Raw genomic sequence first — 24960 nt, 5'->3', positions numbered from 1 at the left:
GTGAAAAGCATAAAACAGATTTAGTTAACAGACTAAATTATTAGAGTTGATACTGGTATTCTGTATTCAGATTCCAGGAGTTTCCTCAACATGGTCGACTTAAAAGTAAAGTGAAAGAATATTATACTATTCAGAAAAGGGAGACAATCACAAACAAGTTAAACAACAGATTTTCAAAACTGAGGCTGTCCCACACACAGATTACTATGGAGGCATCAGAAGAGTCCTATTTTGGTGGTGGGCATACATGGTACCTCTCACAGTCAACTCAGTTATCATGTAACGATTTACTTAGAATTCTATTATATGAAATGTAATACTAGATTTGTTGAAAATAGTGTGTTCTCTGTGCACAACTTCAGCAAAAAATAAACAACTTGGGTAATAGTGAGCTGTGGGCAAGAGAAGCTAGCAGAATTTCTTTTCCCCATAAATTAGCAAAGTGAGTTTATCTACAAGTAATAATTTAAAGGTGTAACAATTTTCTCTCAAAAAACTAAAACTAAATTTTCAAACCAATTAGAAGAGGTAGTGACAATAACTTCAAAGATTTTAAAGACTGCAAACAATGAAGTTAAGTAACTTCCTAATGTCACCAAAACTCTGAGCACAGAAAAAAAATTCCTTACATTTTTAAGGTAAAATGCTAAATAACAGTTTTTGAAGCTATTTAAAATGACCATGCTGCAGTGTATTTCTTTTGTTTTCTTTCAAAGTTCCTGGTTTCAGAGACTTATAACAGTCTGAAACACCAGTATGGTTTTTCACTGGCACTGAGTTAAAAAAAAAAGTAAGAGTTCTCTATTACACAGTAAGTATTTGCTTGTAAATACTGAAAAGTCAAATGAAAATAAAATGTGTATTTTAGTAATTAACAATATTCATAAATTCTAATTAATATACGATAGTTACAACCAAGCTTCTGACTTTCCCTTTACCAAACAAGAAAATGCCAGTGTATTTCCTTACAAAATACTTTTAGTTACTTTTAAAGTCAGTGACCAGTTTAAATTCCTGTGGGAAGAGAACTGAGATTCTACACATAGGACAGCATGTAGCTTTGATTACCCTCGTAAATCTGAGGAAGAGAAATTGTGCAAAACCTCTTTTAAGGGTGCTTCTCCAATGTAAGGCTTATATCCTTGAATTAATCTATTGTTTTCTGTCTTACAAAAATTCTTTACTAAGATTATGAGTGAAAGGGAAATAACAATGATAAAATCAGTACCCAGATACAACATAAAAAGAAATCTACATGGTTCAGAGAGTTTAATGCTTATATATAGTCCATGATTATTTAGATTAAAGTTAGTATGAATAACAAGCTACTAGTCATTTTCCACACAATTTTCTCTGAACTGATCCGAGGATACATTTGGTATACATGTTAACTGTATGTATAATTCAACAGTTGAGGGTACTATTAAAAGACAGTAAACAAAATCATGAACTGATTTTTGTAATTCAAAATTATTTTATAGCAGAAGGCACTTTTATAATTCTATTACATATTCTTCACAAATCAGTAAACATTAGGCATCAGATTCTTTTAGATCAAGGATCAGTAAACTATGCACATGATTCCACAAATGGTTTTTTAGCAGAAGGAACAGTCACCATCCCTCCACTTTTCTTTATTGCCAATTAGAGCTGTTGCCTACTACCTCTAAGCTGCGTGCAAAACAGTACTGCCCACCCTTAGAAAAATCAATGATTGGGAGAGGCCAACTATATGCACCATTTTTTAAACTAAATTTGTTCAAGATCATACATATGGACTTTCTTTTTTGATAGAAGCAACTAAATAATGACCCTAGAAAAAGATACAAAAAATGCTTCTATGTATCTTATAAAACTGCTTGAAGACATGTCCAATATGTTGTTCCATGTCCCTTATATAACAATATCCCAAATAAATAACTTCTATACTTAAAGACTACATATATAGTTAATGCCTGGAAAGTGTCATTTTAAAAATTGTAACTGTTAAAAATAGATATTCATGCAACATCTGCCATGTATAAGTCACAAGGCACTGACCAGACACTTTAAATCCACTAGGGGAATTTTAAAGATCTAAAACATTTTCAGAGAGTTTACACTTCAGGGGAAAGATAGAGAGAAGTGGTATACCTAACACAGAATACATGTTTACTTTTGTTATGCTTTAGCTTCTAGGAAGCTTAGTGTTAAAATATATGTTCAGTGTTGCAATAATTGTTTAACAGCATGTTTAACAGTAAAACTATCTTTCTTATTCCTCATTGCCTGGTTCTTGTGCCTCTAAACCTAACTTAAACCCTCTTGTATTTAGGTTGTTATTTAATGGCCCTCCTAAACTCATAGTTATTTTTAAAAGGAGGATATAACTAATTTACACAATAAAAACAGAACAGATCACTTCGTGTTAGAAGTTCAAAAAAAGTCAAAAACAACTAACACTGGTATATATATATATATATAAGGTATAACCAACATTCTAATAGTGGTTATACTTCGCTTTTAAAAAGCATAGCAAGACAAATCTATCTGTTTGACTTTGGACAAATCACTGACCCTCTCAGGGACAGTTTCCTTGATAGACTTCAGTAATATTAAATCAGTGGTTTTGCCATCTTTTCCTTAAATTTTAAAAAATCCTATATGGAATTTCCATATATAAACAGATAAAAGAAAAATGCATGACTCAACTTGGAGTTGAGATCCATTTACTTGGCTTCCTGTCAACATTTCCACCTCTAACCTGTGGCAGTTCTGGAGGTACTTCAAGAAGGTTCTGTGAAACACAGGTTAAAAAACACCACCCAAGTTGTTGACTATAGTCTCTTCTGGTTATAAAATAGGTTCCCTATTCCTTATCCATATATTTCAGATAGAAACCTTGATACACTATTTTTAAAATTAGCACATGAAATGTGTTCAAAGTTTTTTTTTGAGTTAAACACAATGAGTTTTTTCATTTGAGAAAACCTAAATTTTATTTGCAATCTGAAGAAACTGAAATATGGTTTTAAAAGTTTTTAAACTTTATTAAAAATTATATATTCACTATATCCAAGAACATCAACAATGGTGCCATTAATAGTCACAATCTGTATGAATTACATTCAGTCACCCAGCCGCCACAAATTCTCTTTATAAATGATTAAGAATTGACAAATTTGTCATTAATTTATCTTAAATGGAATTAATTTATATTCAATGGAATATATCTATTAGGATAACTTTAATATAACACTGCTGAAGACAAAATAAAAGATTCATACCTTTACAGAGATTTTCATTTAGACTCTCAATGGTTAAAAGCAAATTCTTTTCCATTACTAGTCCAAATACAGCCAACCAATGTTTTCTAAAGCATCGTAACAAATGCATTAGAGTCCATGGTGGTTTCAAGTACAGCATCTAAAAAGTGTGTAGAAAAAATCAGCATCTATTTATTTATTATCCGATTATTGAAAGTCCCTACTTAGGAATTACTACATTTATTTCTGGGCAAAATGTATTTAGTTGGATTGTTTTTAAACTAAAAGGTGCTTCATGAAAAGCCAATCATAAAATTAAAATGCTAATTCCAGTGCAAATCACTTTTGTAAAATTCATATTAGTATTAATCCTCGTAGTTTAGAAATTGTATGTGTTTTAATCAGAAGAGCATAGTTTTCAACAGCAAAAGTAACCAATCTACTTTTCTTTTTTTTTTTTTCTGTAATACTAAAAACTTCAGGGTTTTATTCATGAGCATAAATATGTACGTTTTTTACATGTGACTGTTGTATTCCAAGTCATCTCACTAAAGATGAGCAGAACTACTCAGCAGTGATCCTCTGACCTGTTCAATTTGACTTCTAAAGTCCTGTAAATCCTCCACAAAGCATCTGGGGGGAAAAAATGACCAGTCTACTTTTCAATATGATCATTTCCAGGAAGTAATCAATCTAATTATGTCAAATAACTTGGGGAAAAGATCTATATAGAAAAAAGTTGTCAATGATAATTGACATTTGCGACACTCTTGCAAAGACATGTTTATGAAGAAGATTGATCATACAGTACTACAAGATGTCAACATCCTTTTTTGAATAATAGATACACTTTCCTAGACCCTATTATAAATGCCCATTTTAAGTCAACCCTTCTAGAATCATAAACACTGGATAATATAATCAAGCAGCAAACATACAATACTGGGAAATACTGGAATCTCACTGAATATCTGGAATAGGTACAATCTGTAACTGATGGGGAACGTTTCTCACAGTTGTAAATATGAATAGCAAACGACCATTAAACTAAAAAGGCCACTATTGCCAAATGTGGTATTTTACTGATTGCAGAAAGGATGTGAATCTAGAAAATTCAAAATATCTTCTAGTATAACAAAATTTATACTCTGATTCTCAAATTTACATGACATAAGCCACAATATACACTTCTTTTTCTGAATACATATTACTAGGGGAATGCCCTACACCTGACATCTTGACTCAAATAAACTAAATACAACACTAATTTTTCTTAATTTAAGCTTCATTGGCGGCAAATGTGTCTAACAGTAGATGCACAATAAATATTTGTTCAATGGAAAAAATGAATAATATAGTCCTAATCTTTAGGAAATGCCATTAATTTTCAAAATGTTATTTTAAAAATTTCAAGAAAAAATATGTGATATGGATTCTTACAACAAAGCTTACACATTTTATACAAATAATATTTCTCAAAATAAGGTAGCAAATCTTTAGCAATAAAAAAGAATTTTTCAACTAACAGAACTGAAATAGTCACCTCTATCCAGAGGTTTCCAAAAGCAATTTTCATTTCTGTTTCTAATATTGAAGACAAAGCTGTTCCAAGAGATTTTTCAAGATCAGATATGATGCTTTCAAGTAGAATGGGTAGTCCAGAATTTGTAGATTCTTTCTCACAGCTCTTTTCCAGAGTTGTTGCTTCTTTAAAACAAATAGTTAGAGGCTTTTTTTAGCACACTAATAAATATTTTATGACAAATATTTTATGTATATAATTAGTACTTGAATTACCTAGAAAACAAACCAACACTTTATTTTTAAAACAGTATTTAGAAACATGTATCTCTAGTATAGTTGTTTTAGATGCAATATAAAATGTATTACATTAGTAAATGTTTTATCTTTTTGACAAAAGGCAACTACTTTTAGTAAAACAGAAATTGGAGAACTGTGTGTGATATTCTAACCACAATTTTGCTATTTTTGAAAAAAGGAACAGTTAGAATAATGCTTTACATCTATTCGTAATAAAAAATTAAGAATTAAGAATCAAAATATGCTTTCTTTCAAAAACAGTATATTCTTCCAATTGCAGTTCACATTAATAAATTGTTTTGAAAGGACCAAAATCTCTGGCTTAACTACTTCTATGCTCTCCACTTTTAAAATGAGCATTTATTACTCTAATTGATGCCATTCATTAACAGTACTATTTTGAAATCTGACAACAACTGCAATTTCTTTATGGAAAAATTCAAAATGTTAAGTGGCATATCTCTACAAGCTAAGGATTTAAAATGACAGTAATAAAATGGACAAACTGAGAGCATGTTACCTATGAAAAATCATAAACTAGACTGTCCTATTATTCCTTCAAAATACCTTTTTGAATATTATGACAAAAGAAATTTTATTACCAAAAATGTCAAATAAGTAGCATATGTATAATAAGTTTTTATATAATTATATATTAAAAGTACATATGATATTAAAGACTTCAATAATTACTTCCCCCATGGAGAAAGTGGTATATATTTTTAAATTATGTCATCAGACACCAAGCTAAAGAACAGACTGTTCTGATGAAAAAAGATAAAACAACAATATTGCCTTAAGCTTCCTTAAGTATTAGTCTAGAACTTTTCAAACTAAAGTCCTCTGATTATGATTAGAGTCCTTCAAGTTTCTCTACTGTTGAATATTTACTGTATTAATAGATTATTAATATAAACTTATTTTTTAAAAAACACTAAAAAATTCTCTCCATCTCAAAGGAATACTTGCTGCAGTCATAATGCTTTTACCTAATGTCGAGGACACAGAGAAATAGGAACCCTCCTACTCTGCTGGTGGAACTGCAAATTGGTGTAACCACTGTGGAAAACAGTGTGGAGCTTCCTCAAAAAATTAAAATTAGAGGTACTATTTGACCCAGTAATTCCACTCCTAGGTTTTTACCCAAAGAAAACAAAATCTCTGATTCAAAAAGATATATGCACCCCTATGTTAATCACCACACTTTTTGCAATAGCCAAGATATGGAAGCAACCTAAGTGTCCATCAATAGATGAATGAATAAAGATGTGGTACATATGCACACATGTGGTACATAATACGGAACATTATTCAGCCATAAAAAGAAAAGAAATCCTGCCATTTGCAAGAACATGAATGGATCTAGAGGGTATTTTGCTCAGTGAAATAAGCCAGGTAGAGAAAGACAAATATATTTATCATACACTTATTGGTGGAATATAAAAACAAAACAAAACAGAAGGAACAAAACAGCATTAGACTCATAGACACTGAGAAATGACTAGTGGTTACCAAGGAGGAGGAGAGTAGGATGGGGTGCAGGGGAGGGGAAGGGGACCAGTGAACCGCTGTGATGTACTTTTGATAATAAAAAATAAATAAATAAGGGCATACTCTGTGAGGTACAAAATAGCATGCACATATAATTATAAATATGTAAAAATGTATGTGAGCATACAAAAATTCAAATTAACTTACAAAATATATGTAGAAGACAGTAATGTTAATTATGTTTTCTTTTGAATTACCGTTATAATTTTTATTTATCTCTATTATCTACAGGCCAGCAAATATTGCAAACAATGTTATTTTAAACAGACAAGATTAAAGTTTACTATTAATTGTAATACTTATTAAAAATCTTAGAACATAAAATAAGATATATTTTTAATTATTCATAGTAAGAATACTACCTGCTGTCAATTGCTGCATAGATACACAAGGCTGAGGACATACACTGGTGTTCAGAGGTAAATTTAATAACTCTGCACTCAATTCTTCTTTACTGAGTGACTTCACACCACTTATTAGGCCTTTGTTTCTTAAATTTCTATCATCCCTAAGGTTGGGGTTAGGAGGAAAAATTATTTATTTTTTATAAGATATATCACAACTCAAAACATACAGGATCTAATCAGAAGTTGGTGCTCCTCAGCATATATATTAATAAAGGATAACAATTTTTTTAAATAGAGAAGATAAATGAATTAACATACACCACATCATATGAGCTTTTGAAAGTAATAATAGTTATTATATACAGAGTGTTTTCCTGATATCAGACACTGTTTACAGCACTTACACATATATCAACCCATTAATTATCACAACAAACCTCTTAGGAGTGACACTAATTTTAGAATACTAATGTATCTCTGGTATAGTTTTTTTAGATGAGAAACTGAGGTGTAAAGATGAGTCACTGAAGTGTAAAGAGATTAAGTAACTTGCCCAAAATTATACTGGTAAGCGGAAGCTGCATCTGAACACAGGAATATGATCATCCAAAGAGAAGTAAACATAGACAGCCATAGTAAGAGAAATAATTTACACAGAACAGGTAATTACAAATTTACTCAGAGTGGACATAATTAGACAATTAGCATGAATTTGCTATTTGTTGAAAGTAGCCAGTAGGATTAAAGAATAGTGATGAGACCAGATCAAATGGTGCCATAAACAATAAACACAAGAAAAGACAAAAAAAATGAAGAACAAATGAAACAAACAAAATAATTTTAAAATGGTAGATCAATGAATTAAATGTGAATGGTACAAACTTCTCAATTAAAAAGGCAGACATTGTCAGACTGGACAAACAAGAAAGTATCAATTCTATGGTATCCACAAAATACTGACTTTAAAATAAAGACACAGATAGGCTAAAAGTAGATGGATGGAAAAAGACATACCACTTAAATATTAACCAAAACAAAACTGAAATAGTAATATTAACACTAAACAAAGAAGACTTCAGAACAAGGAATATTATCTGGAACAAAGAGAGACATTACATAATGAGAAAGGGGTCAGTTCTCCAAGAAGACAATCTTAAATGTGTATGCATCTTACTAGAGTTCATAATAATGAAGTAAAACAAATAAACTGAAAGGAAAAGAAAACAAATCGATAATTACAGTTGGAGATTACAATACTCCTCTCTCAGTAATCACAGAATAAATAAACTAATAATCAGTAAGGTTATGAAGACCTGAACAACACTATTCACTGACTTGACCTAATTGAAACTTATAGAATACCCCACTCACAGAAGCAGAACACATATTATTTCAAGTGCACATAAAATATTCACCAAGGTAGACCATATTCTTAGTCACAAAACAAACTTTAACAATTTCAAAGAAGAGAAATCACAAAATTATGTTTTCAAGCTATAACAGAATATAAATGTAAATCAACAACAAAAAGGTAACTGGAATATTTGCAAATATTTGGAATTAAGCAACCAACATGTAAATAACTGATAGCTCAAAGAGAAAGTCATGAGGGGAATTATAAAGTATATTGAATTGGATGAAAATAAAAATACAACATATCAAAATTTGTGGGATGCAATTAAAGCAGTGCTTTCAGGGAAATTTACAGTAGTCTCACGTGACTGATCTGAGCTTCCACATTAAGAAACTAGAAAAAGAGCACAAAGGGGCACAAGAATATTTTCAGGGGTAATGGAACTGTTTCATATATTGAGAGGGATGTGGGCTACACCAAGGTATCCACTCTCCACACTGTAAAACTAGTATTTCAATATTGAACATTTTCCTCAAAATACAAAGACCTGTATAAAGATAATCCTATAGGGGGACAAAGAGTGATGGAGATAACAGAAGAATGACAGAATTTTGATAATGGTTGTAGCTGGGTACTTAGGAGTACTCAACTTCACTTTAAATATTATTGAAATTCTCCATAAGGGAAGTTTAAAAAAAACTATAAATTAAAAAATACAATTATTACTTTTTGAAGAACAAATGAAAAGAAGCAAGTATGGAAGTAAAGAGAGCATGGTCTTAGAGTACAAAAAGGAAGAAAAGAGGAAAAATAACACAGCTTAACATAGGACAGTGGAAGAGATAAATGACCATATGGCACCCATTGGCTGATGATGAGGGAAAAGGCCAGTATCAAAAATGACTCCTAGTTTCTGGCCTAGGCAAATGGATGGAAGGTGGCACTTTTTATTCAGATGGAGAACAATTTAGAAGGAAAGATCAAGAGTTTATTTTTGGAGATGGTAGGTTCCAGGTGTCTATGACACATCCAAGTGGAGATTTCAAATAAGCAGATGAATATACTAGTCCAGAGTTTAGAAGAGAGATAGGGACTGGAGATAGTATCTGGGGGTTGCTGGCCAATATTTAAGATTGTAAACGTTAGTAATGCACTTAAGAATGCAGTATATAGTGTTATATAAGGGCTCTCTTGTTGCTATTATTATCAATTAATATAATCATCATCAATTTAAATAATATAAATGAGGACATCCTCATAATAAGCAAGTGTGATTTATATGGTAGACATGATTATCGCCCTTTATAGGAAAAAATATAAATAAAAAACAGGCTAACCTAGAACATGATAATGGCAGAATTAAAAGTAAGGTTTGACTACAAATTTACATTTCGCTAAAAATGTTACATCTATTAATCCCAAAACAGTGAACACAGAAATAATGGATAATTGACAAAGTCTCACCAATTTAATTTTCATTCTAAGTTGAACTAAGAAAATAACAATTATCTCTCAAATGTACCTTATCTCAAATTCAGAATGATTAACATACTGCTAATTCTATTTTGGCCTTCAACAAACTCCAAGATGATATATTATGCCCTAGATCAAAATATAATGTAAAACCTAGAGATGGAAATCTCTTAACATTTCCTTTAGTGCCAAAAATCATAAAATTATCTCTGAAGACAGTTATAATGACCAAGACCCTTTATAAGAAAAATTGTAAGGCTACTCATTTCTGTAATTAGTCCATTTCACAGAGAATTTAGGCATGATCATGAAACTGCAAAAACTCCATTTTGCAGTTAATAAAATTCATACTAAAACTAGAATTAAAATTGCTGTTCTCAGTTGCTTCAGAGCCTTTTCTCATACATGATGAATACAATTTTGCTTAATATTACGTTAGTTTTACCTTAGAACTAAGTTATGAAAATAATAGTTGGTAGAAATGGACAAATTCCTAGAAAAATACAAGACTGACCAAAGAAGAAACAGAAAATCTAAACAGACAAATTACCAGCAACAAAACTAAATCAGTAATCAAAAAACTACCCAAGAACAAAACCCACAGGCCAGATGGATACACTGCTAAATTTTATCAGACCTATAGAGAAGACATAATACCCATTCTCCTTAAAGTTTTCCAAAAAATAGAAGAGGAGGGAATACTCCCAAACTCATTCTATGAAGCCAGCATCACTCTAACACCAAAACCAGGGAAAGACACCACAGAAAATTAAAGACCAATATCCCTGACGAACATAGATGCAAAAATACTCAAAAAAAAAATTAGCAAACCGAATTCAAAAATACATTAAGAGGATCACCCACCATGATCAAGAGGGACTCATCTCAGGGATGCAAGGATGGCACAACATTCAAAAATCCATCAACATCATCCACCACATCAACAAAAAGAAAGACAAAAACCACATGATCATCTCCATAGATGCTGTAAAAGCATTTGACAAAATTCAACATCTATTCATGATAAAAACTCTTAACAAAATGGGTATAGAGGGCAAGTATCTCAACAAGGCCATATATGACAAACCCACAGCCAACATCATACTTAACAGTGAGAAGCTGAAAGCTTTTCACCTAAGATCAGGAACAAAACAGGGATGCCCACTCTCCCCACTGCTATTCAACAGAGTACTGGAGGTCCTAGCCACGGCAATCAGACAAAACAAAGAACTACAAGGCATCCAGATTGGTAAAGAAGAAGTCAAACTGCCACTATTTGCAAATGACATGATACTGTACATAAAAAACACTAAAGAATCCACTCCAGAAGTACTAGATCTAATATCTGAATTAAGCAAAGTTGCAGGATACAAAATTAATACACAGAAATCTATTGCATTCCTATATACTAACAATGAACTAGCAGAAAGAGAAATCAGGAAAACAATTCCATTTACAATTGCATAAAAAAGAATAAAATACCTAGGAATAAACTTAACCAAGGAAGTGAAAGACATACTCTGGAAACTGCAAGACACTCATGAGAGAAATTAAAGAAGAAATCAATAAATGGAAACACATCCTGTGCTCATGGCTAGGAAGAATTAATATTGTCAAAATGGCCATCCGGCCTAAAGCAATCTACAGATTCAATGCAATCCATACCAAAATACCAACAGCATTCTTCAATGAATTAAAGCAGATAGTTCTAAAATTCATATGGAACCACAAAAGACCCCAAATAGCCAAAGCAATCCTGAGAAGGAAGAACAATGCAGGGGGAATTACACTCCCTGACTTCAAGCTCTACTACAAAGCCACAGTAATCAAGACAATTTGGTACTGGCACAAGAACTTACCCATAGACCAATGGAACAGACTAGAGAGCCCAGATATAAACCCACGTATATATGGTCAATTAATATATGATAAAGGAGCCATGGATATACAAGGAGAAATGACAGCCTCTTCAACAGATGGTGTTGGCAAAACTGGACAGCTACATGAAAGAGAATGAAACTGGATTACTGTCTAAGCCCATACACAAAAGTAAACTCAAAATAGATCAAAGACCTGAATGTAAGTCATGAAACCATAAAACTCTTAGAAAAAAATAGGCAAAAATCTCTTGGACATAAACATGAGCAACTTCTTCATGAACATATCTCCCCAAGCAAGGGAAACAAAAGCAAAAATGAACAAGTGGGACTATATGAAGCTGAAAAGCTTCTGTACAGCAAAGGACATCATCAATAGAACAAAAAGACATCCTACAGTATGGGAGAATATATTCATAGTCCGATAAAGGATTGACAACCAAAATATGTAAAGAGCTCACGCACCTCAACAAACAAAAAAGAAATAATTCAATTAAAAATGGGCTGAAGGAGCTGAACAGACACTTCTCCAAAGAAGAAATTCAGATGGCCGGCAGGCACATGAAAAGATGCTCCACATCGCTAATCATCAGAGAAATGCAAATTAAAACCACAATGAGATATCACCTCACACCAGTAAGGATGGCCACCATCCAAAAGACAAACAACAACAAATGCTGGTGAGGATGCGGAGAAACAGGAACCCTCCTACACTGCTGGGGGGAATGTAAATTAGTTCAACCATTGTGGACAGCAGTATGGAGGTTCCTCAAAAGACTAAAAATAGAAATACCATTTGACCCAGGAATTCCACTCCTAGGAATTTACCCTAAGAATGCAGCACCCAGTTTGAAAAATACATAGGCACCCCTATGTTTATTGCAGCACTATTTACAATAGCCAAGAAATGAAAGCAACCTAAGTGTCCATCAGTAGATGAATGGATAAAGAAGATGTGGCGCATATACACAATGGAATATTATTCAGCCATAAGAAGGAAACAAATCCTACCATTTGAAACAACATGGATGGAGCTAGAGGGTATTATGCTCAGCAAAATAAGCCAGGTGGAAAAAGAAAGGTACCAAATGATTTCACTCATATGTGGAGTATAAGAACAAAGAAAAAAACTGAAGAACAAAACAGCAGCAGACTCACAGAACCCAAGAATGGACTAACAGTTACCAAAGGGAAAGGGACTGGGGAGGATGGGTGGAGAGGGAGGGCAAGAGGAGAAAAGAGGCATTACGATTAGCAGACAATGTAGCGGGGATGCACGGGGAGGGCTGTACAGCACAGAGAAGACAAGTTGTGATTCTATAGCATCTTGCTATGCTGATGGACAGCGACTGTAATGGGGTATGTGGTGGGGACTTTATGATGGGGGGAGTCCAGTAATCATAATGTTACTCATGTAATTATAGATTAATGATACCAAAAGAAAAAAAGAAAAAAGAAACTAATAGTTGGTAATGGAGAATAAGAAGGAAGAAAAGAAAATCCTACTGAGATCATTTTATGCACTGGGCACTACTCTAAGTCCTTTATTCATTTTCTGGCTACATACAATAATAACCTTATGAGGCAGGTATATTATTATTATTATTATTCTCCCAATATTTTACACATAAGGAAACTAAGTTAAGCAACCTTCCAAGGTTACAAAACAGTTAAGTTGGTAGATCTAGGACTCCAAATCCAACTCAATAGTAGGCACCCAGAACACAACTGCAGTATAAACTATCCCTGCCCACAAATAAATTAATTTATAAACTTCTTTTCTTATGAACAAAAAAATGTCACATTTTTACTTCTGAATTATTTTATTGGGATATTAAATGGACTTCCTCCTACTTTTTCAAAAGCTTTCTGAATATCATTTAAATTAAATTGACACAAAACTTCATGAGGTTCAAATCTCACTCTCCAATAGCATATGCATTATAAGAATAAGATTATGAGATATAATGGAATATACTTACTGGTAGATTTAGAAAATTATCTACAGTCCTGATCCTTGGTACGTTGGATACAGTATGATTTTCAAAAATGTTTTGTATAAAAATTGCTGTTTTATTAACAAGAGAGTAAAATAACTATGAAACTCACGTGCACAGGATAACAAAAGAACAAGGGAATAATTGTTGGTACTGAAGACAGCATTTTAGTACTCGATCATCATTGTTCTCGTCACTGAGTCCATCTACAAATACAGAAAAAGGAACAATCAAAAGCACACTAAAAATCTAAATACTGTATGAATAATCTAGGCTGTATATACAAATCAGAAACATCTAAAGGAAAGAAAATTTTAAATAAAAAGAGAAAGATAAGACATAGCAAAACAAGGCCATAAAAATTCTGGATCTAGAATTCAGACAGCATATGGTTGCAAGTTTGATAAAGTAGTTAGTTTGCTACTAAAATGGAACAGGATATGCCTATTAATAAACACAAAGGAAAGAAATATGATCAGTAGGGTAAATGCCGTACTAGAAACCAAGAGCTATGAATGCTTCTCAGTTCAGCCACTTAGAGATTTTAAGTAAATTATATGATTTCAACATGCTTAACATGATCTCAGTTTAAAAGAGGTCTATAAAACAATGAGCAACTGGAGGCGAAGCCAGGATGGCGGCGTGAGTAGAGCAGTGGAAATCTCCTCCCAAAAACACATAGAGCTATGAAAATATAACAAAGAAAACTCTTCCTAGAATAGAGACCAGAGGACACAGGACAACATCCAGATCACATCCACACCTTCAAGAACCCAGCGCCTTGCGAAAGGAGTAAGATACAAGCCCCGGCCCGGCGGGACCTGAGAGTCCATCCCCCTGGCTCCCGGCCGGTAGAAAGAAACCGGAGCGGTTTTTTGTTTGTTTGTTTTTTTTGGCGAGTGCTTTTTGGAAGCCTTAAAGAGACAGGGATCCCATTGCTAGGGAGGCAGGGCGGCGGGACCGGTGAGTGGGTGCCTGGGACTGGCACCAGAGGACAAAGATTCTTGGGCGTTTTTCGCTATGGGACCTGTGGGCGGGTGCCTGAGACCGGCGCCTGAGGACGGAGGAAATCGCGCGTTTTTCCCCTTCTTTTTTTTCTCTTTTTGGCGAGTGCTTTTTGGAAGCCTTAAAGGGACAGGGACCCCGTTGCTAGGGAGGCAGGGTGGCGGGACCAGTGAGCGAGTGCCTGGGACCGGCACCTGAGGACAAAGATTATCGCGCGTTTTTCCCTACGGGACCTGTGGGCGGGTGCCTGAGACTGGCGCCTGAGGACAGAGGAAATCGCGCGTTTTTCCCCTTTTTTTTTCTCTTTTTGGTGACTGCTTTGTGGAAGCCTTAAAGGGACAGGGACCCTGGTGCTAGGGAGGCAAAGCAGCAGGACCGGTGAGCGGGTGCCTGGGACCACCGCCTGAGAACAAAGAATATCGCACGTTTTTCCCTGCGGGACCGGTGGCCGGGTGCCTGAGACTGGCGCCTGAGGACGAAGGATATCACGCGTTTTACCCCATTTTTTTTCTCTTTTTGGCGAGTGCTTTTTGGAAGCCATAAAGGGACAGGGACCCCAGTGCTAGGAAGGGAGAGCAGCAGGACAGGTGAGCGGGTGCCTGGGACCGGCGCCTGAAGACAAGGAATATCGCGCATTTTTCCCTGCAGGACCGGTGGGTGGGTGCTTTTTGGAAGCCTTGAAGGGACACGGACCCCGGTGCTAGGGAGGCAGGGCAGTAGGACGAGTGAGCGGGTGCCTGGGACCAGCGCCTGAGGAAAAAAAAAAAAAAAAAACTCGCGTGTTTTTTCCTTTTTTTTTCTTTGTTTTTTCTGTTCCCTCTCTCATTGTTGCTGTTGTTGTTTTGGTTTGGAGAGTGCTTTTTGGAAGTCTTAAAGCGGCAGGACAGGTCACTTAGACCAGAGGCAGGGAATCTGGGGAATCTCTGGGCACTCTAACCCCCTGGGCAACAGGGAGCACAGAGGCCCCTTACGGAGATAAATAGCCTCCTGGCCGCTCCCCCTCCAACGGGGCTCCACCACTTTGGAGGAGCTGCCCCAGCCAGGCCACGCCCACAGCTACAGCGGAGATAAACTCCATAGCAAACGGGCAGGCAGCAGAAGCCCTGCCTGCGCACAGCTGACAAGCATAAGCCACTAGAGGTCACTGTTCTCCCAGGAGAGAAGGCCACAAACCAACAAGAAGGGAAGCTCTTCCAGCGGTCACTTGTACCAGCTCTGCAAACTATCTCTATCACCATGAAAAGGCAAAACTACAGGCAGACAAAGATCACAGAGACAACACCTGAGGAGACAGACCTAACCAGTCCTCCTGAAAAAGAAGGAAGAACAATCCCAAATGAATAGTCTAACATCACAATTATCAAAACTGGAAAAAGAAGAACAAATGAGGCCTAAAGTCAGCAGAAGGAGGGACATAATAAAGATCAGAGAAGAAATAAACAAAATTGAGAAGAATAAAACAATAGCAAAATCAATGAAACCAAGAGCTGGTTCTTCGAGAAAATAAACAAAATAGATACGCCTCTAGCCAAACTTATTAAGAGAAAAAGAGAATCAACACAAATCAACATAATCAGAAATGAGAATGGAAAAATCACGACAGACTCCACAGAAATACAAAGAATTATTAAAGACTACTATGAAGACCTATATGCCAACAAGCTGGAAGACCTATATGCCAACAAGCTGGAAAACCTAGAAGAAATGGACAACTTCCTAGAAAAATACAACCTCCCAAGACTGACCAAGGAAGAAACACAAAGTTAAACAAACCAATAACGAGCAAAGAAATTGAAACGGTAATCAAAAAACTACCCAAGAACAAAACCCCGGGGATGGACGGATTTACCTCAGAATTTTATAAGACACACAGAGAAGACATAATACTCATTCTCCTTAAAGTGTTCCAAAAAATAGAAGAGGGAATACTCCCAAACTCATTCTATGAAGCCAACATCACCCTAATACCAAAACCAGGCAAAGACCCCACCAAAAAAGAAAATTACAGACCAATATCCCTGATGAATATTGATGCAAAAATACTCAATAAAATATTAGCAAACAGAATTCAACAGTATATCAAAAGGATCATACACCATGACCAAGTGGGGTTCATCCCAGGGATGCAAGGATGGTACAACATTCGAAAATCCATCAACATCATCCACCACATCAACAAAAAGAAAGACAAAAACCACATGATCATCTCCACAGATGCTGAAAAAGCATTTGACAAAATTCAACATCCATTCATGATAAAAACTCTCAGCAAAATGGGAATAGAGGGCAAGTACCTCAACATAATAAAGGCCATATATGATAAACCCACAGCCAGCATTATACTGAACAGCGAGAAGCTGAAAGCATTTCCTCTGAGATCGGGAACCAGACAGGGATGCCCACTCTCCCCAATGTTATTCAACGTAGTAGGAGGTCCTAGCCACGGCAATCAGACAAAACAAAGAAATACAAGGAATCCAGATTGGTAAAGAAGAAGTTAAACTGTCACTATTTGCAGATGATATGATACTGTACATAAAAAACCCTAAAGACTCCACTCCAAAACTACTAGAACTGATATCGGAATACAGCAAAGTTGCAGGATACAAAATTAACACACAGAAATCTGTAGCTTTCCTATACACTAACAATGAATCAATAGAAAGAGAAATCAGGAAAACAATTCCATTCACCATTGCATCAAAAAGAATAAAATACCTAGGAATAAACCTAAGCAAAGAAGTGAAAGACTTATACTCTGAAAACTACAAGTCACTCTTAAGAGAAATTAAAGGGGACACTAATAAATGGAAACTCATCCCATGCTCATGGCTAGGAAGAATTAATATCGTCAAAATGGCCATCCTGCCCAAAGAAATATACAGATTTGATGCAATCCCTATCAAATTACCAGCAACATTCTTCGATGAATTGGCACAAATAATTCAAAAATTCATATGGAAACACCAAAGACCCCGAATAGCCAAAGCAATCCTAAAAAAGAAGAATAAAGTAGGGGGGATCTCACTCCCCAACTTCAAGCTCTACTACAAAGCCATAGTAATCAAGACAATTTGGTACTGGCACAAGAACAGAGCCACAGACCAGTGGAACAGATTACAGACTCCAGAAATTAACCCAAACAAATATGGTCAATTAATATTTGATAAAAGAGCCATGGATATACAATGGGGAAATGACAGTCTCTTCAACAGATGGTGTTGGCAAAACTGGACAGCTACATGTAGGAGAATGAAACTGGACCATTGTCTAACCCCATATACAAAGGTAAACTCAAAATGGATCAAAGACCTGAATGTAAGTGATGAAACCATTAAACTCTTGGAAAAAAACATAGGCAAAAACCTCTTAGACATAAACATGAGTGACGTCTTCTTGAACATATCTCCCCGGGCAAGGAAAACAACAGCTAAAATGAGCAAGTGGGACTACATTAAGCTGAAAAGCTTCTGTACAGCGAAAGACACCATCAATAAAACAAAAACGAACCCTACAGTATGGGAGAATATATTTGAAAATGACAGATCCGATGAAGGCTTGATGTCCAGAATATATAATGAGCTCACACGCCTCAACAAACAAAAAACAAATAACCCAATTAAAAAATGCGCAGAGGAACTGAACAGACAGTTCTCTAAAATCAGATGGCCAACAGACACATGAAAAGATGCTCCACATCGCTAATTATCAGAGAAATGCAAATTAAAACTACAATGAGGTATCACCTCACACCAGTAAGGATAGCTGCCATCCAAAAGAGAAACAACAACAAATGTTGGCGAGGCTGTGGAGAAAGGGGAACCCTCCAACACTGCTGGTGGGAATGTAAATTAGTTCAACCATTGTGGAAAGCAGTTTGGAGGTTCATCAAAATGCTCAAAACAGACCTACCATTTGACCCAGGAATTCCACTCCTAGGAATTTACCCTAAGAACGCAGCAATCAAGTTTGAGAAAGACAGATGCACTCCTATGTTTATCGCAGCACTATTTACAATAGCCAAGAATTGGAAGCAACCTAAATGTCCATCGGTAGATGAATGGATAAAGAAGATGTGGTACATATACACAATGGAATACTACTCAGCCATAAGAAGTGGAAAAATCCAACCATTTGCAGCAACATGGTTGGAGCTGGAGAGTATTATGCACAGTGAAATAAGCCAAGCGGAGAAAGAGAAATACCAAATGATTTCAGTCATCTGAGGAGTATAGGAACAAAGGAAAAACTGAAGGAACAAAACAGCAGCGGAATTACAGAACCCAAAAATGGACTAACAGGTACCAAAGGGAAAGGAACTGGGGAGGATGGGTGGGCGGGGAGGGATAAGGGGGGGGAAGAAGAAGGGGGTATTAAGATTAGCATGCATGGGGGGAGGGAGAAAGGGGAGGGTGGGCTGCACAACACAGAGAGGACAAGTAGGGATTCTACAACATTTTGCTAAGCTGATGGACAGTAACCGTAATGTGGTTGTTAGGGGGGACCTGATATAGGGGAGAGCATAGTAAACATAGTACTCTTCATGTAAGTGTAGATTAAAGATTAAAAAAAAAAAAAAAGGGAAGAAAGAAAGAAAAGGGGGATTACTCCTTGATAGGATAAAACTATTGGTAAATCAAAGATCAACGCATGCTTTAAATATCCTTAATGTTGATCACTTAAAGGGTGTCAGATGATCAGCTATGGAGGTACTCTTTTCTGATAATATTCCTTTCTCTTAATAAAAAGAAAAAAAAAAGGCAGTCCCTGTGTGCTGACCTCCAATGAGTTCTGCACAGTGGTATAGAGGGCATGTCAAAGTGTGGGCAAAGGGTCTGTTTGTTTCTATGCAGAAGATCAAGGCCTAGCTTGGATACCCAGAAAATGAACTAAGATACGATATGAGGAGGAGCTTCCGGCATCAGCACTCTCTGGAGGACTCGTGCCGGGGGATGATCATCAAAAAGCCTCCACAGGGATACGGGCGATGCTGCGGTTGTGGCTGCGTCCACCCCACCGTCTCCTGGACTTGCCATTGGAATGAGGAGGGAGATGTCTAGGCTGGCATGTGCATACAGTGAGACAACGAATTTGACCAGATCTGTACTGTTGGAACTCAACCAGGAGTTGGGAGGGGTGCAAGTTGTAGCACTCCAAAATGTTATGACTATAGACTATCTACGGTTAAAAGAACATATGGGATGTGAACAGATCCCAGAAATGGGCTGCTTTAATTTGTCTGATTTTTCTCAGACTGTTCAAGTACAGTAGGACAATATCCATCATATCATAGACAAATTTTCACAAATGCCTAGGGTGCCTAAATGGTTTTCTTGGCTTCACTGGAGATGGATGGTAATTATAGATTTGTTTTGTTTATGTCACCTTATTCCTATTATGTTAATATGTGTGTGCAAATTAGTTAGTAGTTTAAAACCTATACATACTTAAGGTACTCTACAAGAAGATATGTCAAAGAAATAATCAATCCTCCCATGTTTTCTTCCATATGCTACCTCTATAGCTTTTCTTCTTCCTTCCTAATTACAACCCTTAAATAGAATTCGTGCCTCATATCAAATTTACCAAGTATCATAATTCCTCCAGGTGGTAAAGATACCTCGAGACAAGTGCTGGGCATAGAAGCCACAGGGCATAAATCTGCAAAGAAGTAAAAAGCTAACCTTTTCAAACAATATGGCTTCTCTCTCACTTACCAACTTTACATTTCCCTGTATGGCCCCGGAAGATGACTGGTTAGCCAGAGACGGGTAAGATTCCTCAAGGGAGGAACAACCTAAGACAGCACAGTCACAGGGGGGCCATCAGGTGAGAAATTGGGGATCAACAGAGGTGAGGCTCAGAACCTCACCCCCCCTGCTTTCAGAGAAATCTTCTGCATCCGTGGATGTTTTGCTGCCCTTGTCTAGCTTGGAGTAATACTTAGTCCATAGGCACACACCTGATCATCTACATTTGCTCTCTTACAGCACTAAACTATGTTTTCTACCTTTATCTTGCATCTACCTACCACTTCAGCATTTTATTAAAAATAAAAATAATAATAATAATAAAGGGAGAAATGTGGGATCAACATATAAATCAAGTATAAAAATCAAATGAATATTCATATTTGACCTGATTGTTTATAGTTCATAATGCGTGATCAAAACCGAATGTTTCTGTGATGAATGCCCTTGTACTGTTCACCATGTAAGAATTTATTCACTATGTAAGAATTCGTTCACCATGTAAGAACTTGTTCGTTATGCTTCAGAAGATTGGAGACTGACGAGAATTAGGCTTGAGATGGATTAATGATTGTACATTGAGCATTGACCCCCCTCTACTGAATTTTATTGTTGTCAACAACCATTTGATCAATAAATATGAGAGATGCCCTCTCAAAAAAAAAATAAATAAATAATGAGCAACTGTCCTGCCAGTGACAGAACCACTTTTATGGTTAGAAAGAAAGAACCTCTTTCTTTCTAAGCATTTAGAGATACAGGGGAGAAGGCAATGTGGGCCCTAAGCTGAAACATAAAAAGTAATCTCTAACAAGTGCTGATTAGTGGCTGACAGTGCCCTCTAGCATTCTCCAAGCCTTAAAGCATGTAGTAAAAGTGTGTTTTTGTGAAAATAATGTAACATGTAGAAATAGGACCAAGGAAATGGTTTCTCCTAAGTCTTACACTACCTGCTCAGAAATCCCTAGAGTGTAATAATACAGATTACAGAACCACACCCCAGACCCACTTCTGGATAAGATTCTCTAGAGCCTGGCCGAAAAGACTGATTTTAGCCCTTGGCAAGTCATTTACACACTGAAATTGAAGACATACTAGCCAGTGAGCCTCAACTTTGTTCCCAGATTATAACCATTTTTTTCCCTCAACTGTTATTACTTAGTCCTCTTAACATTCAAATCATAAAATTCATTAATTCATGCAATAAATATTTATATAGGGCCTAATTTGTGACAGCTCACTGTGCTAAGCAACTGGATATGCAAAGTCAAATTTCTTAGGAGCTCACAATCTCATGGTGACTAGACAGAGCTCAACAGATGGTCTCAGAGCATGAACCTGAGGGAGATAGATTCAGTTCTTTTATCAAACAATCAGTGAGCCAGATGGACATATATTACAGTAGCCAACTTATCTGTTTTTAGCTCACGAAATACAACAAAGCAAAATGGGCAGCTCAAAATTAGCTAACTTTATAAACAACTCCATTCAGCAGAATAAATTATAGTACACTGTTCTAAAGGTATCAAAGGTCAAGATTATCTGTTCGATCACTTTGTCTAGGACATGAGGCTGGAAAACACACATAAAACTGCATGAATATACATGAAATATTTATTCAAAAAATATTTTTGAGCGCCTGCTCAGGTACTGTTTAAAAGTGAAGAAAATAAATACTCTGGTAACTGACTGATCTGGATTTGGATCCCTGCTTTCTCACTTTGCAAATGTGTTATCCTGGGAAACTACTTAACCAGGGAGGATTTAAATGAGAAAATGTTATAAAGCACTTGGCCCAGTATATGGCAATAGCAAGTTTTTTTTAAGTAACAGTAATATGTATATGTTTATGTACATATATACATATTACTTAAGATTCAGCTTAAATGACATCTCAACAGCAAAAGTCCCTTACGTAAGACACTGAAATAGATTCTATATTTAGTTAATGTGATTTTTAATATTTAATAGTATTTAAACTTAACAGCAGGCTTTGTCTATCTCATTTACTGCTGTAGCACCAACATTTGGAACAGCATCTGGTACAATTTGGCAAATATATAAATCAACAAAAATATAAAAGAAAATATTAAGAATGATAGAAGAAATGTCCGGTGAGGGAAGTGGCAGATTATTTTTGCCCTTATTTATTTTTATCTTACTATAAAAATAAAATAATAAAGAAAATCTGGAAAATTCAGAAAATACAAAGAAAATTAGAATAACACAAAATTCAATCCACTATATATAACTAATATTCACCATCTACAAGTATATATGCAGAATCTAACAGTTTGGGAACTGTATTTTATATTTCTTTAAATCCTATTCTGTTTACTGTTACACATCATTAATATTTTTCAAAATATAGTATTCTCTCATATATATATATATATGCTATAGCATTATATACAACTTCTCCAATTGTTAGGTTGCTTCAAATTTTTTGCTATATAAATAATGCTGTGATGCACATTATACAAATCACTGTAAGCACCTGTGATTATTTCTTTAGGATATATTCTAGAAGGAGAATTGTATATTTGGCTTCTTGAAACACACTGATAAACTGCTCTCTTAAAAAGTTAGTAATTGATATTTCCAAAGCACTGAAGCACTGTTAAGTATTCTTAGTAGGTGTTGGAAAGGAGCAACTTTCTAAACTTAGAAGCAATAAAAAGAATAACAAAGGAACACATGAAAGATAAAACTAAAACTTTTAATATATACATAAGAATTCTTAGAAGTCAGCAAACAGGAAAATATTTGCAGTGAACACTGGGCTGACTAGTTGTATTTCTTCTTTTGTGAATCACCTATTAATAATCTTTATCCAGTTAGGGGAAAGTAATTTTCAGATTTTCTAATCAATCTCTATAAGTTCTTCCTATGAGGACACAAGAGAATTATCAGCTATTGCAGGCCATAAGCCATTAAGAACTTTAATATTTAATTCAATCAATCTTTACAACCAGTTTTTGAGCTAAAGGTTATTTTCCTCATTTCACTGGTTTCCTCACCTTTAGCTTTTCCAAGGTCAGGTCTTAAAAAATACTATTTTGAAGAGTTAAGGATAAGGCTAATATCACAGTCAACTGAGGCTATTTAACATGGACCATCTGCATTCAATTTCTGGCATTTTTCTTTTTTTTAATGGAATAATGCTTGTGTAAAAAAATACACTGTTATAATACTCAATGCTTATATAAAGGAAAATAATAGACAAAATAAGCAATTATTAGAGTTGGCTGCAAATGTGCTTGACAGATGTAAAATATGATAAAAGTTCATTTTGTTCTTGACTTTCTCTAAAGAAGTATTTTAAGTTTATTCAATAATCCTAAATTGAGTTTTTTCATTAGAATTTCAGTTTAGCATTAGAATATAAGATGTAATTTTATTATGAAAAGAAATTACTAAAGGTATTTCTAAAGGATATTGGCTGTAAAATACTTGGAAAGGGTCTGGAGAATAACAGCCATAGAAGTGTTACCTACTATTACAATCATTATCTACACTATTATATGATTAAATATAATTTACATCAACATACTTAAAAAAACTAAAAGATTAAGAGTAAGAGGAATCCCCACCTTTTCTTAAGGACTGGGACTTTAGATGGTTTAAATGATGACTTAGATTGGCAGTTAATTTTGTTAAGTGTGGCTGTTTAAAAATAAGTTTTATCAGTTAGCAACACATACTGAAGTAGTACAGGCGAAAAGGATATGATGATACCTGGAATTTGCTTCAAACTACTGGAGGAGTTCCAGGAGTTGGAAGAAAAGGGGAAAAGGAAATGAGAGAATAAATACGAATGGCAAAATGTTGATAATTACTGAGAATGAATGACAGGCATATAGGGATTAATTATATTACTGTCTCTACCTCTGTATTTGAAATTTTTCATAATGAAAAGAAAAAAAAGACCATTAATATTTTCTTAATAATAAGTGGTATTTATTTGTGGTTTTCCTTTAAAATATCTTATATATATCATACAAAGCTCCTACTCCAAATGCATAAGCATTCTATCTAGAATATGCTAAGAGCTAATAAACACTTGTAAAGGGAATGAGTGAATGGTGGAGACCCTTTCTCTTCAAAGACTTAGCACTAAATTTAGCTGTGCCAAAAGCCTTCTCAGAGTTAATACCAGTTATATTCATCTTAGGATGATTCTTTCATAATTTATGGTGGCTATGTGTACAGTCAAGAACATAAATCCATTATATTTAAAATAATATAAATCTACATATACAAATAATTCTGAGTTAGGAAGAATCAAACTTTTAAAGAATGAAATAAATCCTTTAATATATATAAACTCTGGAACAGTGCGGCTTTATGTAATTCTTTCCCAAAAAGTTATATAAAACATCAAGAACATGCTTAGGTTTTAAGACTAGAGTGATTTAAAAATGACTCAATAGAAACTAATATGGAAAAAAATAAAATCAGGAGAAAATCTATAGACCTTTATTATAAAACACCTCCTTATTCTGATGAACCAGGGGGAAATCATGCCTGCCTGTTTTAT

The 24960-nt window shown here is 35.0% G+C and overlaps 1 protein-coding gene across 8 annotated transcripts in view; it reads right to left on the bottom strand.

Annotated features, from left to right (window-relative positions):
- SWT1 (SWT1 RNA endoribonuclease homolog) overlaps window positions 1-24960 on the bottom strand; it is a 115145-nt gene that overhangs the window by 68426 nt on the left and 21759 nt on the right. For all 8 annotated transcript variants that reach the window (XR_012122841.1, XR_012122842.1, XM_073216895.1 and 5 more), the window contains 4 exons: window positions 13778-13871; window positions 6980-7125; window positions 4789-4952; window positions 3267-3405 (listed from right to left, as the gene is read on the bottom strand). Coding sequence is in view for 6 of the 8 variants with exons in the window: in XM_073216895.1 (XP_073072996.1) it covers window positions 3267-3405; window positions 4789-4952; window positions 6980-7125; window positions 13778-13871 (543 nt within the window). In the remaining 2 variants the exon portion in view is untranslated. The remainder of the gene's footprint in view (window positions 1-3266; window positions 3406-4788; window positions 4953-6979; window positions 7126-13777; window positions 13872-24960) is intronic.

Source organism: Manis javanica, chromosome 11 (genome assembly GCF_040802235.1).
Source record: "Manis javanica isolate MJ-LG chromosome 11, MJ_LKY, whole genome shotgun sequence".
Classification (NCBI taxonomy): Eukaryota; Metazoa; Chordata; class Mammalia; order Pholidota; family Manidae; genus Manis; species Manis javanica.
The sequence above is the reverse complement of the archived record's forward strand: the minus strand, read 5'-3'. Positions and strand labels throughout refer to the sequence as shown.